Here is a 14,703-nt window from a genome sequence, read left to right as displayed (position 1 = left end):
TTATGGATAATGAATATCCTTAATAAATCAATTCAAATAATAAAAACATAATTCATGTCACTTACTTTCTTATAGGAGACAACTACAAAGGTTGGAATTAATTTCACCTTAAAAAGCTTAGCTGTACATTGTATATATTGGTCTAACATTTGCCATGAACTATACTTTTTGCAGCGTGATTGCAGGCAATGGCATAAAATGACTTTTCCTTTAAGACAACAAGTCCTTCTTGTTTCAATAAACCAGCTTGGTCTGAAGCGGCATAAAGAATTAAGCGATATGCATTTTCCAGAAACCGAGCAAGCTGGAGGAGCGGATCTGAAAGATTTACAGCTCGCTGTTCATCTTATTTTATGGTACTTCCTGTGAAAGCTATTATGTGATGCGGAAATTTAATTTGCCCGTTAAACCTTCCACAAATGAAGCATGTTACATGCTTAAATGGTCCCTTCACAGTATAATGCTCTTCCTATGTTTCCTATGGAAACAGCTGAAATGCATGTCTTCTATCTAATCTCTGGGATGGGATTTAATAAGAAGTCTGTTCTTTATTTACAAACAGTGACTGTGGAGGCAGGAGGTTACTAATGTAAAGGAAACAAACATGATGTTATCTAGAGCAAAAATTGGATGTAGTTTCCTTTGATAAAAGATTCTCCGTACTAAATGGAGTTCTCAGGGGAGTTGTAGCTTCCTGACTTCGCAATACATCATGCTTTAAGAAGAACTTGGTTGGCCCTGTATAATGTATCATTAAATACACAAGGGGTTAACGTAGAGATTAAATTAGCTGTAAATTAGTTGTAGATACTTTTAAGATTAAAGTTTGTATTTGTGTAGACGTTTACCTTAACAGAACTTACAGTACAAGCCTACAGAGCAAGACATGAAAATGTATCCTCCAGTAAACACAAAGCTTTTCCGGTTATTACATATTGAATTATACAAAATAAGAGAACTCACCTTGTCTGGCAGCTTTGATGTTGACAGCTTGAAATCCTCCATTTAGTGCGGAGGTGTCAATGATATCCGACTCAAATCCACGATGGTTTTTCCGATACACAAACAAGGCCACGATGACTAAAATGGCTAGGCACACAATCACGGCAATCACAATGCCAACATAAAGGGCTACATTGTCTGAACTTGGAGCAGCTGGAAAAAGCAAAATAAAAACAGTTATAAAGCAATACGCAGACAGAATATTCTGTCACACAGTCCAGTTTTACAACATAAGGATATAATTTAAGCTTGTCTTGTTCTAGTTATTTTTAGATGTTTGTGCAGTGCTATAACTTATAACTATTGGGCAGTATAACCTACTAAATTAATGCTAACCCTCGCAGAGTAGAAAGCCTACTGGTTTTAATAGACCTTCCTGTGGGTGTTCTGGGCACTCACATATACCACTTTCAACATGGGTAAAGACGGAATACAAAAAATATTCAAGAAGCCAATCAGGAAGAGAAGGACAGGTGAATGATGGGAATCATCGGGGATTACTCCATTTGGACACATCCCTTTTTTCCTGGTCATACATCTCTCTTTATTGCTTCGTAAAACATTTAACACTGTTCCACACAAAAAAGTTAATTCGCAAACTACATATGTTGGTAGAGGAATAAAATGTAATTTGGTGGATATGACATTGCCTTAAAAACATGCAGGAAAGGGTTGTAGAGTACATTCAAAGGAGTAAAGGTTACTAGTAGAGTTCTTAGGGCTTAACTGTACCTGGCTAATGACTTAATCAGACAAAAGGGATTAATTAGTAAGCTCGGACTGGCCATTGGGCAAATGCCAGGTGGTCCATTTATTGGTATTCATGTGGCTGATGGCTCAATACACACGGCTAAATAATGAAATTGTGTAGCATGAGGCCATGTATATCCAAAAAGTGGCCACACAAATATCATTTTAACAGCCTCTGGAATTAATTCCCAGTTTGGCCCTTGTGAGATATTGTGAAATCATGTGAAATTACTTAAAAATGAGAAAGCAGTAGGATGTTTGGTTGTATAGAAAAATGTATCTGAAGCAGGAATAAAAAAAAGTAATGGTGCTTTATGGAATACTGGTGAGATCTTGTTTAGCATGTCTAGTTCTGGAGACCATGGCTAATAATTCAAAGAGAATCCAAGGGAGGGCCTCTAAAATTGCACAAGCTTCTTACTAACAAGACATGCAAAAAAAAGAGTTAGAAATTTTAAACACCCTAAACACCCTAAATTGACAAAGAGGAAAGGGAAAAGGGAAGTCAATACTTGGAGCAGACTTCCAGTGGAAGTAGTATAAAGAATGCAGGGATGTTTCTGAAGCCATGATGCTATCCTATGAATACAAAAGTGGTTCAAAAAGGGTAAAAAAAAACTTTGTTGTCTTCTGCTGTCTATAGTACAGTATATATCACAGAAAAGGGTATTATGTTCTCTTGTGAATGAACTAACCACTTTGGAACTATATATTGATTACTAATCCTAGAATCCTAACACGGATGGTTGATCTGGCTGGTAAATTGTGTTCTGCGGATAAATACAATCTATCTAACGAAAATATGCCGTTCTGTATAATCTGAATAAAGGCATGGTGGGACTCTTCTATGATGTATGGGTAATGTATGTCTCCTTGGCAACGAACAGAGCAGAAATTGGCCTGCTACAAATGACTGCAGCATGGTTGATGCAACCCAAAGTATACACAGTGTTTTTCAAGGGGATAAAACATATGACGCTAGTATCGATAATGAACACATTGCGCAATAGGGAACTCGAGTAGATGGCCAGTGCTTAGTAAAAGCCATCTGAATTGCATTTAAAACAGTTTTATGGCTTTTTCCCCTTGGAGGGTTTTATGAGAAGGCTCTTTCATTGCATATCCTTCCAAAACTAATTCAGTGCAAATGGCAGCTGGATCGTTCCATATCCATGTGTTTATACATTTAAAAGCCTTCTCTAAATCGTGTTTAGTGTAATATTGTTTATTTCTACAGGACAGATATCCCTGCAGGGTAGATTGCTGCATTGTAAACAAAAAATGCAAATTGTCCATGACACGCATGGCTATAAGCTAGACCATCACAGGGCACCAGCTGTTGGAATCCTGACAAAGACATGTCATGGAAAAGATGGGGACTGCAACTGTAGGAATAAAACCATCCTTCTGCCTATAAGACCCAGACGGGCATTGCCATCTAAGCAGCGTTAGCTGCATCACACGGTTTCTGTACGCTACATGGTGTCATCCTTATGTCACAATGAGGAGAGAATCAGTAACGTAAAATATATTCCTCTTGAACTATACTTTTGCTTGAAATTCTGTTAGTATATGGTAGGGTGTTTGTGCTGTCTTAGGTAGAGAGAAACATGCATTCCTTAATATTACTTCTTCTCTCTATTCTTTATGTTAATTTAACAAATATGAAATAAAACTATGAGTAATGCAAGATCCCAAAAGCTCATTTGGAGTGCCAACACTATGTCCCACTATGACTTTACAGATAAAGTATAACCCAAGTTCCCACCATTCAACAATCCTCCGCTACAAATCATATCGCAAATCAAATGGGGACCATTGATGGCAAATACTCATTAGTAATCATACTAATTGCTTGGAACTTATATGGAACCTTGATGTAGAACTTGGCGAGACATCTGCTAATTTACATTCATTTGAAGAGTAAAACATAACAGGACATTTGGAAGCCTAAAATTTCACCTGACAGCTTTATTGTGTGTTTAAGGGTTCTAAACTTGCATTCTTGCCTTGCTTTGACACTTAATATGTTAGAAAAGTGACATCTACCAGCCAACAAGCTTTTTATGTGTCAATTAACTAATAAGATCATGACCCCAGGACTTAACCCTTGACATATGCTTTATTAAAACATACCTTAGAACATTTGAAGTGGCCAAAGAGGGGCACTTTTATGGGGTGTGGATAAAGATATAGCTAAAAAACTATTTCTAAAGTCATTAAAAAACTCCAATGCCAAGTACATAACCTATTGTTAGGCAACTTTCCACCATCTAATGAATGACAACTCCCATCATTTTATCAAACCTGGATTAGAGGTACTACAGGAATAGCCTGGTGGGTTTTATTCCTCCAATATCAACCCCCATTGTCCCCTGAGAGATTTTATACCATAAAAAGCATAAGTCTCATATAATATAGACCCTAAGAGTTTTTTTTATTTTTGACGTTATGGAACATTACATATAATTACTGCATAGCTCTATCTATACAATTGCATTTGATTTTCAAATTGCAATATAACTTGAATAAAGCCTCCAAATTGGATTCACAATAACTAAGTACCAAAGAATTGCCCTGCACAATATTTTGATACTTTCCCAGAAGGGTGCATAATAATTTCACCAGGTTACAATCTGTTCACACACTGCAGGCCTTTATCATTCCAAAGTCATTTAGTTCTCGGCTGAGTTAAAATGTGACTTCATACGGAGAAAGATAGCAATTCATTATGCGAGAAACATAAAACTGAAATAATCAAAACTTACAAGAATATCCATATTCATTCTGCGTTTTCTGTTCATGGGTTCGAGGTGATATAGGGTATGTCAGGCCTTGAGAAGAAAACAAAAAAGAAAGCAAAAAAAAAAGAAAAAAAACAAACAAACAGAAAATGGGAAATCAAAATCAAATGAACCAAAGTAAAATAACAAAAATCATGAACGTAAAAAACGTTTTAATTAAGAGGCAACGGTCTTTAGTGTTAGTGTCTGCAAACTGCGGTCCAGTGCATAATTGTGAACGCGTTTCCCGGCTCTGCTTGAAAGCTTTCTCTAGGATTAATAACTAGGCAGATTGCATTTCAGAGCCAAATTCTCTCGAGTCACTAACTTTGGAATTGTTAATTCTTTTTTTCTGCCCAACATAAAATCTAATGAAACTATTTTATTTCCGACACCAGAGGCCATTTGCATATGTCCGTCTTATTTCATGCTGGTCACTTGCTGCCATCTTGAATGCATGTTCAAAAGTCTACAGTAGGATATGTATGCATAATATAACTCACAGTTTTTTTACCACCTAGGTGGACACAAGAAATAAAACACAAGGAGAAAAAAAATCACTTTGAAGAACACCCATATGGGCAATACTTGTTCAGGCTTAGTTTTATGCATTGTAACATGGTCTCTGCACATTAATGTGTGACCATCTTCGCATAGGGTCTACAGCTTTCTGAAGATCCCTCTTTGCCCCAACAAAAGCATTTACTGTATATGTGACTTCATTATGCATTAATTGGCTGGTATCATTTATCTAGTTCATTTTCATGTTTTCAAAGGTGAGGATAAGGTGGAATGTGGTAGCTTTCAGCACCTTCAATTGGCAGAGCAGAGCAGACAAGGCTGCTCAAGTACCCAATGAGGAAAGTTCAAGCTGAGATTGTGCTTAATGATATACAAACGTACATGACAAAGTAGCTTACTATTCATTTGTGGTTTCATCTCCTCCAGGCTGTTAGAAGAGAATATCTAATGCATGTTTTGGAATGCTCTCTGGAATGTGACTGCTTGAATTTGAATATTCTACTCTGGTACACTGAGAACCCTTCCAATTACGTCAAATCAACTGGAGTAATTTGGAAGCAAAATGGAATTAACCATGTGGTCCACAGGCAGAGCATCATGGGAGGTGCTGCTTAATCACAAAAGGAACATGGGCTGAATGATTCTTATCTGTATCTATCAAATCTTATTTCTAGGTTTGGGAGCCAGTGGAATGCACTGCTCACAATGCTCACATGTCTCCCACATGGTCTTGCCAAATGTCAATCACCACAAAGTAATGGACATCCAGGGAATACCTCGGCCATCCAATGGACCACACTTCGTTCATCACTTTGTTTGGTCTAGTTTGTGAATTGAGAATAAAGCTTAATTCAACAACATTTCAGTTTCAAACTGGTGATGATATATGGTTCAGGCAGGGGAGGGCTGGCAGCCTAAGGCCTGGGGGGCAAGTCAAGTGAAGTGGCTCCGCCCCCTCGCACTCACCTTTCACCCCTCACTCTGCTCCCATCACTATGCGGCCATCAGACTGCTGGAAAACTGATCTAAACGGCCGCTGGGTGCTGATGCCACCGGCCGGAGCTACTTTAATCTTTTTATTTATTTATTTAATATGCCGGATCGGTATTAAAGTGGCACCGGCCGGCAGCATCAGCACCCAGCGGCCGTTTAGATTCGATTTCCAACAATCTGATGGCCGCATAGTGATGGGAGCAGCGTGAGGGGTGAAAGGTGAGTGCGAGGGGCGGAGCTTTCACCCCTCACGCTGCTCCCATCACTTGGCGGCCATCGCATACGGCCGTTGGGTGCTGATGCCGTCGGCCGGCGCTGCTTTAATACTATTTTTTTTTTCATTTAATAGCCGATCCGGCTTGCCATATTAAATTTTAAAAAAAGTATTAAAGTAGCGCCGGCCGGCGGCATCAGCACCCAGCGGCCGTTTAGACTAGATTTCGGGCGGCCTGGGGGGCAATTGGGGGCCCAGCCCGCCCCTGGGTTCAGGTGTTCCTACTGGCTACAACATTACCCCAAACATAACCTACCGTCTTCACTGAAAAAGGGGTAGAGATTAACAAAACTGAACGCCATGGAGTTATCTAAATATCTTTACAAGTAAGAAACCAATTTTCTTAGTTTGTCATCCAGTGATATTCATCATACAATAGTCTTCTTTTTATCTTGTAGTTAAACAATTGTAGGCTCCCTATCTAGTTAATGCTAAGGGTTTGTGTTCATCTTAAGAGAAGTAATTGGAGTTACATAACGAGCAGAAACCTGATAATCTACTGCTTGATCATCTTTAATAAATAAAGTAATTATACCCAGTACTACACAAATCCTGCAGGTTATGACAATTTGGAATTTGTTAAATATGATGGACCTAGGAACACATTCATGATTCAGTGCAACAAGGCTCATTAACTGTAGCTTAAAAGTGGCAAGAAGTATTTTTCACTTTGATCTCAAGGACCATTTCAACCTAATTTGAAAAGTATTAGCAATATATTACATGTACGTAACTACATCTACAGCTCATTACTTGCTAATCACAAGAACCATCTCTGTACATCTTGACTTAAGGTAAGGAGACTGCATTATTAAAGAAGGTGTCGATGTCTTTAATGTGACTGTAAAAACTGTATATTTAATCAAAGTAGTACTAACCATGTGTACATCCATAATGAATTCAAACATGATAATTACACCGTATCATGCATATACATGAACAATATGGCCATGAGTCATTTGCAGTCTGGATTTCGAAATGAATCAATATTTCTTTTGTACCTATTTTAATAAAATATATAGAGAGGGACTAAGAGAATGTTACATGTATACACAGAAACGTGATAAGTAAATAGCTAATTGGCAGGTATTTACAATAAAAGAATGGATAGAGAAATGTAGGAACTGACTTGTTTTAGGAGCTAGGGATGCCTCATGCCTATATCCATTCAGAACAACTTAAAACTAAACAATACAGTAGGTGTTACAACATACATTTAGGAGCCATCACTAACTGGCTTCTAAGATTTCTCAAGGCCTCCACTAATGTAAATAAAATATATACAAATTATCAAATGAAGCAATCATTTTAGTTGGGGGCTCTATCTTGCCTTAGGTGACGTGTCTTCATCATGCATTCATTAAGAATTAATTAAAATGCCAGACACAAATGGTAACGAGTCATTGTGCATGCATGTTGGACTAAACTATGTAAATTTATTATTCGCCCAATGTAAAAGTGCACGTTTCCTGCAAACCTCCACAAAAGGCATTTTGCCACATACTAGTAGAGTGAATGTTGAAGGACTACTACTACGAGACAATGCCATGTATCTTTTATCATTTTATATCTTCATATTCCAGTAACAAAACAAAAAAAATCCCAGAATGCCACTTCTGAAAAAGATTTATTAGTTTGGGTTCCTTACTTCTATGGGGTCATTTGTCTGTATAAGAGGTGATTTCAGCTGATCCCTTGTGAGATCACAACAATTATATGTTGTCTAATGGGCCACCTAGTCCAGTGAAATTGAATAATGGTTTTGCAGACAAGAAAAAATCCATATCTGAGCCATTCCCAGCATTACGGGGATAATTAGTGATGTCACAACCGCCTAATGGTTAATGGCACCACAAAATGACAACATGTTTATTGAAATATTCTTAAAGTGTCCAAAATGCTAATGTCTACATTAAAAAATGATTCTATTAAAACATTGAGGGATTTAATTTGTGCTTAAATATGATATACACACAGTCTCATAATGGCTTCCTTTAATGTATGCTTCTCATTGAAGTAGCGCTGTTGACCTAAATAATGACAGTATTTTACATTTACGTTAATGATGCCAATAGGTCACTTGCTCTAATCAATAAAGAAGAGAAAATTCTAAACAAAGTTTGATTACCTGATTACTGTCTTGTATACACCAGTTTGACACCTATTCCTTCTGAAACGTTGGACCTACTTCTTAATTGATTAAAAGATAAGAGAGCGATGAATCATTCTATATCGAGCAGCAATGCGTGCCTTTAATGGTCAGCCTCGCTTATTGAGCTTCAGGAGCTACTGGGCGAGCTTCGCAAGGCTGCATCTTCCAATATTTTTGTCATTTTACTGGGCAACCCATTATTAGAAATAATGCTCGCGTTCACAACCTTTGCCCCTTGTAATGGACAATCTGACCATAACAATGCTGACGGCTATTACAGTAACTTGCTTTATTACCACAATAATGAAGGTATATGTGAAATGTATTGATTTTCTTCTCTATGAATACCAGCAGGCCACACCTATCGGCAGAGATTCCAGCACGGCTACAATTTTTAATGGATGATTCTACAATTATTTTTGAGTGACTTAGCTTAGTCCTTATCTCGCAGTTTAGATTCATTACTACTTTAAAGCCCACACGCACATACATATTTACTTCTATATATCCAACTCATTATGGCTGATTTTCTAGAAAACGGCTTTAAATGGCTCCAAACGTCAAGAAAACTTTCAGATTTACATCTAATGGCCCTCTAAGCACGGGCGGTACAGCTGTCGTATAGATAATACCTACTCTGGTTAATAATCAGCAGAATAGAAATCAGTAGAAAATAAATCTAACTTAATATTGTTTAAAACCATTCTGGGTCCCTAAAATGTAAGAGCGCTTTGTCAGAAAACAGGATAGGAGAAGTAAAATATTGTAACTATAGCTTAACCTATTCGTATCCAAGGCCCAACATGTGTTTTGCACTGAAGAATCCCCTCTTTATTATTTTACTTTACTGAGAAGGTGGTAGATAAGTTTCCCAGCAGAAGTGATAGAGGCTAAAACAGTGAGGAAATTCAGACATTCATGGGATAGGCATAGTGCTATTCCGAATCTAAGAAGAGATTAAGGACTGATTAATGTCTCTACGTCAGGATAAATGGGCAGACTAGAAGGGGCGAATGGTTCTTATCTGCTATCAAAATTTATGGTCCTTTGTTTCATATGAATTTTATACTGGGTTTTTCAGGATGAAAAGGACTTTCATGAGATACCATATTTATATATTCTATCAGGGTTTAGGGATCTGCTCAGTGACACCAGTCTTCTGACATCAGTTAAGCAGAACCAGTATGTATATGCATTTATATGGACCAAATGCATTGCCCCTAGTGGCTTGGCTCAGGATTAGACCTTGCAAGCGATGTTCCCTCTAAGCTGTGCACGAGTGTGCACGCACAGACAAATTGTTGCAACCAGTGGACGAAGGAAAAATGGAAACAAAGGAAATGTGCACACAAAAAGATAGAAGGGCTGGACTGGCCTACCGGAATAACAGGAAAGTTTCCAGTAGGCCGCTTCCCTACCGGTCTTATAAGTCTGCGGTAGCTGCGGCCAATGCAGCTACCGCCACATAAGAGACACGCAGACACTCTAACACCATCCACTTACCCATTACACTTATATATAAGTAACTTCATAGATTGCATTTATATTTGTATTTTATTAAAACATGGCGATACCATTTTATAAGCCATCAGAGAGCTGTGCCCAATTATCTTGAAACAAGTTAAGGTTTACATTTACACAAGCATTCAGTGAGCACATACTTTTGTAACAGGAAAAACAAATCTATGTCAAGGCAACACCTTGACATAAAGGTGCTACTGGGGATTTATTACCTCCCTGGACAATTAATATTAAAACTAATTTATTAAAAATGTAAGTCCAGTTTTAGAGTTCAATAGTGGATGTTCTGCTACAGGTTGGTAAAGTAGAAGTGAGCAGGTGTGATATGGCCCACACAAACTGGAAACACATTAATACATCCAAAATGAAAAATAAACTGGAAAAAGCTCCTTTTGCTGTATTGCTGTTGGAAAGTATAGTTTTCTAAACCCGTTTGTCACTTTGTCCAAAGATCGATTTCTATACAGATTGAAGTTTTCAACCAAGAAATTTCATCGAACCATGGCTAGAAAATGTCTTGGTTACAAATGATTGTTGGATCAGTCGAATGACAAGCTGGAATGCTCCAGGAATGATTTCAGAAAGGCGAGTTTGTAATAATTACAGTAGATGAGTAAAATAATCAGATAGGGACGCAGCTGCGTGTGAGTTGGTTTAAGACTCTATAATGAGAATGTAATGATAACACTACATGATTTCTTAAAATTCTTATTGCCAGGTTCCTCCTGGGTAACAGTAAGTAGGTCAAGATGTTCATGGGACCCAGGAGATTTCAGAACTTCAATCCAAACCTTTTCGATATGCAGTTCCAAATTCATTCTCTGCATGACTGCAGCATAGGACTAGCCATGGACTGGAAAATAGGATGAGAGCTCCACAAGCAGATTTGTGATGTGCTAACAGACAGAAAACAACAATCTTGTCCAACATGGACTGCAAAATGAGTCTGTTCTGTGTACGTTCCAGATATACGGAACTTGGCACGGAACATAAACCTGACAAATGATTAGAGCGAGTTCTGCAGATGCCACTGATAAACATTTTTAATTCACGGCAAATGCTAACATTTGTCTACTAATTACCGGGAATGGTATTAGTATTAACTCAACAAAGGCTGACATATAGCGATTTTATTTTTATACTTCTTAGAGACAAATCTGATATTTAATTACTTGCTGTGGAGGTAGAATACTGCAAGGGGAAAAATACACTTATGCCAATAAGGCTAATACGGGAACATGTAGGCTTCTTCTTGATGTTGGCTATGCATCTGGCTCATTAGGAAAAAAAACTTGAAAAAACACACACAAAAAAAATTGACTTGACGGATACAGAAGTGTGTCACTTATTAGAGAAATGTGAGAATGGAATCCTGCCAACAATTCTGTATTTATGGTGCATCAAAAATTAAAATGACTAGTATGCATATATTTTTATTTATATATAAATGCATAAAAAATATAATTTTTCAGCCTGGTTTGCGAATGAGCAGAATATACAACAGTCAAAATAGCATTCATTTTGGGATTGCATGTGTTAATGCGTACATTCGGTTGAGCGATTAGTGCATGCTACTTGACTGTTCACCTGGGAGCTCAACCGCTTGCTACTTTGTTCCAATTTAGGACAATTTCTACCACAGAAGTGGACAGGTGATTGGATCTGGCCCATTATGTATTGCGCCATATAAGTGGTGTCCACCTTTTAGGAAGACGGCCTCGGTGTGCATTCATTGGACAGAAATTAAGATTTTTCAAGTTCAACTCAAACCCTTGGGCCTAATTTGTTTGTGTTTTCCGGAGCAGATTTCACCTATTAATGCTTTATTGGGATCTAATCATTTATAATCCTGCCAAACTGTGTGACCACTTTATGTACAAGGCAACCTGGAAGGAGAAGCTAATGGAGGCAGTTGCATGCATGGAAAGGATTAACAGCAGCACCTGCAGATACAGCCACTTCTATTGTGCGCTATGGCTGGCGAGTTGGCCATTGGTTAAAAATAGGCATAAGTCTTTACTTTCACCTTCTCTGATTTTTCCTGATGACAGTTCTGTATGCCACGCAATTACTTGAGTAAATGGAGGAACCCATCAAGCATCATTGACAGTCCGTTTTATGATTAGCTCTGATGTATGCCTAACAAGACAGAAATTCTTATTTTTATGTATATGTATATATTCAAAACATGGGCTACAATTTAATAAAATGTACTGAATTACTTTGTGTGTCATTACATGCTGGCCAACTTTTGCTATTAGTAACCATGGTAACACATACATTTTATATACTAATAGCAAGAGTCTTTCAACATTCCAAACTTCTTTAGCACTGAATAGAACTGCATCCAAATGACACATCCATTTTAGCAGGTGTGAATGATTAAAAAATAAATTATTATTTTACATACTGCTCACTTTGCACAGGGCTAGTAATTTGTTGTTTTTTTTTAAAGTGAAATTCTATAAAGGAATACAAGCTGAAAAAAGGGCTCCCTGTTTATATCAATCACATTAATTCAAATAAATATATGTATATATATTTCACAATAATTATATTTGTTCTCATGTTCCCTTGTCTGTCGAGCAAACATTAGTACAACAATGAGTTGCAAATGAAACTCTTTTTTTAAAATCTAGACCGCGGTCTACAGGGAACAAAAAGAATAGAAATGGGAAAAAATCTGACTAATGTTTGGTCAGAAATGTGACATGATTTGGAATATATATATATATATATTTTTATTAGTATCATTATTATTATTAATATTTTTTGTAAAGTGCTAAGGAATCTGGTGGTGCTATATAAAGTTAATAATAGTTCATTTATGGTGGATCACCAAATCATCATTGATTATTATTCCTTGAGTAGATGTTTCTCCCTCTTTAGATAAATATAAAAAACATTGCTCCATGTATACCAATGAAGTATTTGTGCCATCCTTTGCATGCTGGAATTTTACATGACTCTAGACTCTAAAAGCAATAAGACATTTCAGAGTTTCTTTGAAGAGGAAACATTTGTGTCTCTGTTTATTGTTTCCCTACTCAGTCTCCACGCTTCCCTAAAGAAGTGCTGAATTTAATGACATTTCATTCTTTCCCACTTAGGAGAAAGATATGAACTCCCTTATAGGAGTTTTCTAGTGAGAACATCAGTCTAACCAGAAGTGGCAGCTAAGCGCTTGCTGAAGCTACTGCACAGGGCTACAGACAGAAGCTACAGCTTTATGTGTAAAATACTGTAATTGCTGGGGGCAGCCAACGGTCCACAGTTTTTATCCCAACAGAAATCAATATCTCAACGGACTGCTGATTTGTTGTTGAACAGAAGGCCCGATAAAATCTCATATTGATCCGTCTTACCGGTGCTGCCATAGCAAATAGCAGCAAACCGGTAGGAGGCTAAAATACAGCAGCATTCCCTACGATTCTATGTATTTATTTACTTTTTACAATAATAATGTCTCATTCATTTTGTAATTGCCACTGTCAGTTGATTGCAAGGGAGGAAACTGATCAATAAAATGTGTAAAAAAAAAATATATATATATATATATATTCTTTCTGTAAGATTTTGGTTCGAGACAGATATCAGAATGATAGCTCACACAGACTTCATTTTCATGCTGTGCAATTAAGCAGGCTGTGAGAAAAACATGACTAATTCAAGTTCACGGAGAAATGACTCTACTGTCTGTGGTTGGCATACACTGAAGAAACGAGTTTATAGCATCAACATTGTCATAAAGGCATTAACCAAGCAACTCCAGGATTTTTATTTTAAAGGTAAAGTAAGGACACAGGACACATGGCTGTAGTAGGGACGATAGCTAATTTACTATTACCGGAACAAATGCTGTATGTATTATGGCTATTTTAGTTTTGTGCTAAGGTGGAAAATGTAGAGCTCAGGCCTTAATTACACTTAATCAAAATGGAAATCCATACCTTAAGTGTATGGTAGAAATAACACATATGCCAAACACACACAGAACTAGTTTTTTTACCATCTCATAAATTAACCTCAGCCGTCCAATCAGCTAAAGACGATGAGAGTTGTAGTTTAACAGGAAATGTCCATCAGTCTTTCCATTATAATGTGTCTAGGCCCGTACAAATTGTTTTTAATCTGGGCACTAGTGTGATGGACATGCTGTACAGGCCTGGCTTGCCAATGTCCATTGAGACTCAGTTAGGAGACTCAGAAATAGTTAATAGGAGCCATCTTAGAAGTGCTTACAAGGAGTAATAGCACTTCGGCTATGTGCAGGCCAGTGCACCTGCTTCCCCCATTTCTTACTTTCACGGCCTCCATACTGTCTGAGTGCTGGGTATGACATCATATCCTGTCACTCTGCTTCTAAGGGACATGCAGCACTGGCTAAAGTTGTTATGAGGCCTCCATAGCGCAACTGGGCTGGTTACAAGGGAGATCTCTCCACAACCAACCCGCTAAGAATCAGCGCACCAGAAAGCCAGGTCTCACTTGGTTACGTGGCAGAGAGGCTCTTGGACTTGCTGTCTTAGGCCAAAATATGCCATTGGAGAGGAAACTTTGCCTGACAAAGTTAGCCCAGACTTTGTAACCCGGTTCACTGCTTGACTTAACCTTATAAAGAGCCAAGGTAGTGATAAGGTTGTCGATCTTCTGACTGCGGCTTACGTAGTTTTAACACAAATTGTTCATTCTCTGTCTGCTGGTTT

General features: G+C 37.7%; 1 protein-coding gene across 1 annotated transcript in view; it reads right to left on the bottom strand.

The window, feature by feature from the left end:
* UNC5C (unc-5 netrin receptor C) overlaps positions 1 to 14,703 on the bottom strand; it is a 158,741-nt gene that overhangs the window by 15,001 nt on the left and 129,037 nt on the right. The window contains exons 9-10 of the mRNA XM_053461577.1: positions 4,521 to 4,586; positions 964 to 1,155 (exon numbers count right to left, since the gene is read on the bottom strand). Coding sequence (XP_053317552.1) covers positions 964 to 1,155; positions 4,521 to 4,586 — 258 coding nt within the window. The remainder of the gene's footprint in view (positions 1 to 963; positions 1,156 to 4,520; positions 4,587 to 14,703) is intronic.

The sequence above is a fragment of the Spea bombifrons genome, chromosome 1, assembly GCF_027358695.1.
Source record: "Spea bombifrons isolate aSpeBom1 chromosome 1, aSpeBom1.2.pri, whole genome shotgun sequence".
Lineage (NCBI taxonomy): Eukaryota > Metazoa > Chordata > Amphibia > Anura > Pelobatidae > Spea > Spea bombifrons.
The sequence above is the reverse complement of the archived record's forward strand: the minus strand, read 5'-3'. Positions and strand labels throughout refer to the sequence as shown.